The 2,080-nt window shown below is 64.9% G+C and overlaps 1 protein-coding gene across 1 annotated transcript; it reads right to left on the reverse strand.

The window, feature by feature from the left end:
* Nucleotides 1-279: 279 nt before the first annotated feature.
* On the reverse strand, nt 280-1,902 carry AMSG_04176 (uncharacterized protein; the record flags this gene model as incomplete). The annotated part of the gene is made up of 1 exon (XM_013903506.1): nt 280-1,902. Exon 1 carries the CDS (start codon nt 1,816-1,818, stop codon nt 280-282), a length of 1,539 nt encoding a protein of 512 aa, XP_013758960.1. The 5' UTR covers nt 1,819-1,902.
* Nucleotides 1,903-2,080: the final 178 nt, after the last annotated feature.

A 2,080-nucleotide genomic window follows, 5' to 3' on the forward strand; every position in this document is an offset into this window, starting at 1 on the left:
GGCCTTTCTTAGCCGACCAACCAACCCGACCACCCCCCCCCCCCCACCCCCACCACACACACACACATATATATATATACACACGGGCACACGCGCACACACACACACATACCATTCTCCACGTCATAGTCGTCATGGCCCTCCCGGTGGGTATTGCCTGTGAACGTGGGCGCGTCCATGGCAGCGACAAGTGCGCAAGCGCCTGCGCCTGCGCCTGCCACGTCTTGGCTCCGCCTCGAGTTCCGAACCGGACGGTAGACTCTGGCAGCGAGCTGCGTGTTACTTGACGTCTGTGATGGCGGCATCCAGTGCAGAGAGAACGGCGGCATTGGTGGGTTTGGCAGAGAGGACGGTCCGCCGGATCGAGGATAGGGCCTCCGGGAGAGTCGAGAGGTATCGCGGCGCGTAGGAGGCGTGCTTGAGCGCAAAGAGCTTGAGCTTCCGGAGGCGCGACTTGAGAGCGTCCACCGGCTTGGTCGGGTCGACGATGAGCGCGTGTGCGGTGCGGACGACCCGGCGGAGCAGCCCGAGCCAGGTCGACGACGACGTGAGCGGCGCCAGGGTGTCGGAGGTGGCCGCTGCCACTCTCGGGAGCCACGCCGGCCACACGGCGGCCTCGGCAGGCTCCGAGGCCTGCGGATGGAGGGCTTGCGCAAGCGGGAGGGTGGGCGGAATGCGAAAGTCACTCGTCAGGATCGAGAACTTGACCACAGGGAGCACGCCATTCCCCTTGACGCACCACGCGAGCGCAAACCGGGTCGTGTTCGTCCCGACCGGCACAAACGAGAGCAGAGCCACCAGGCTGTGTTTGTGCAGCGCCGAGTACAGCATGTTGAGCAGAATTGACGACCGCATGGTCTCCGCCGTCGCGTGCTGCCGGACCTCGCCTCCCATCGGGGCCCGAAGAGTGTGGACCGAGAGCACCGGCGCGCCAAAGACGTTGGCTGACGGCGCGTAACCCACCATCTTGAGCTCGCTCGGCAGCCCGCCGCCGAGCGCCGCCAGCGCCCGCCGCGACGACAGTACCGGATCCGGCAGCATCCGCACCGACATCCGCAGCCGCGGGTCCTTGCCCAGCGGGAGGATTCCGCTCCACGCCCGCATCTGTCGGTCGAGCAGTCGCTCGATTGTCACTTCAACCCGCGCCGGCTGCAGCGGCGGTGGAATGAACGTGAGAGAGCCTGGCAGCGCGCCGTGGAGCGCGCGCACAATCCGCGCCCCGTTGCTCTGCGCCTCGACCCCGACCCCGACCACGTGGACGTCAAGAAGCGACGAATTGAATGCCTCAAACGCCGTCACATGCATCAGCAGCGTGGCCACGATGCGCTGCATCTGCTCGGGTGCCACTTCGGCCATAGCCGGAAGCGGCAGCAGGAAGATGACGTGAGTCACCAGCTGCTTCATCGCCGGTTTCGTCTCGAGCACCGCCGCCGACATGCTCAGCGACGCCACGATGCCGTTGACTGTGTTCTTGTGCATCCTCTCGCCGTCATCGCCCATCGCCTCCGCACCTTCGCCTCCCGGCCGTGTGCCGCCTCCCGTCTCTGAAGCTGTAGACGGAGGAGGCGGCTCCGCCGCCTCGACCTTGACGACGGCCTCGCCTGCCGCACATCCTGCCGCCGGCTCTCCCGACGAATGAGCGCGAGCAGCCGCACCTTGAACAAAGCTCTGTTCCAGCCGCGGCTCACCCTCTGCGGAGACGCGGAGTGTGGCCACAAACTCCAGTGGGTGCTTGGCGTGCAGAGCGGCGACAGTGTGCTTGGCAGCCGCCGCCGCCGCGCCCGTCGGCTCCCACCCACACACCACCACGAACGGCATGTGCAGGAAGCTGAGGAATAGGCGGGGTTGGGTGGAAGGGGGATTGGGTGGAAGGGAATGGAAGGAGAGAGAGGTGGAGTGGAGGGAGGGGGGAGGGGAGGAGGGAGGAGAAAAAAAAACCGGGGCCCCCCCCCCCCATTCTGGTAATGGTGTTGGGGGAAAACCCTCCCCCCCCCCTTTGCCGAAGCTTATGCTAGAACGTAAACAATATTATTTGTCCTACAGATCTTGTTAAAAAGATTTTTTTTTTTTTAGAAGGCGG

Source organism: Thecamonas trahens, assembly GCF_000142905.1.
Source record: "Thecamonas trahens ATCC 50062 unplaced genomic scaffold supercont1.17, whole genome shotgun sequence".
In the NCBI taxonomy this organism is placed as follows: Eukaryota; order Apusomonadida; family Apusomonadidae; genus Thecamonas; species Thecamonas trahens.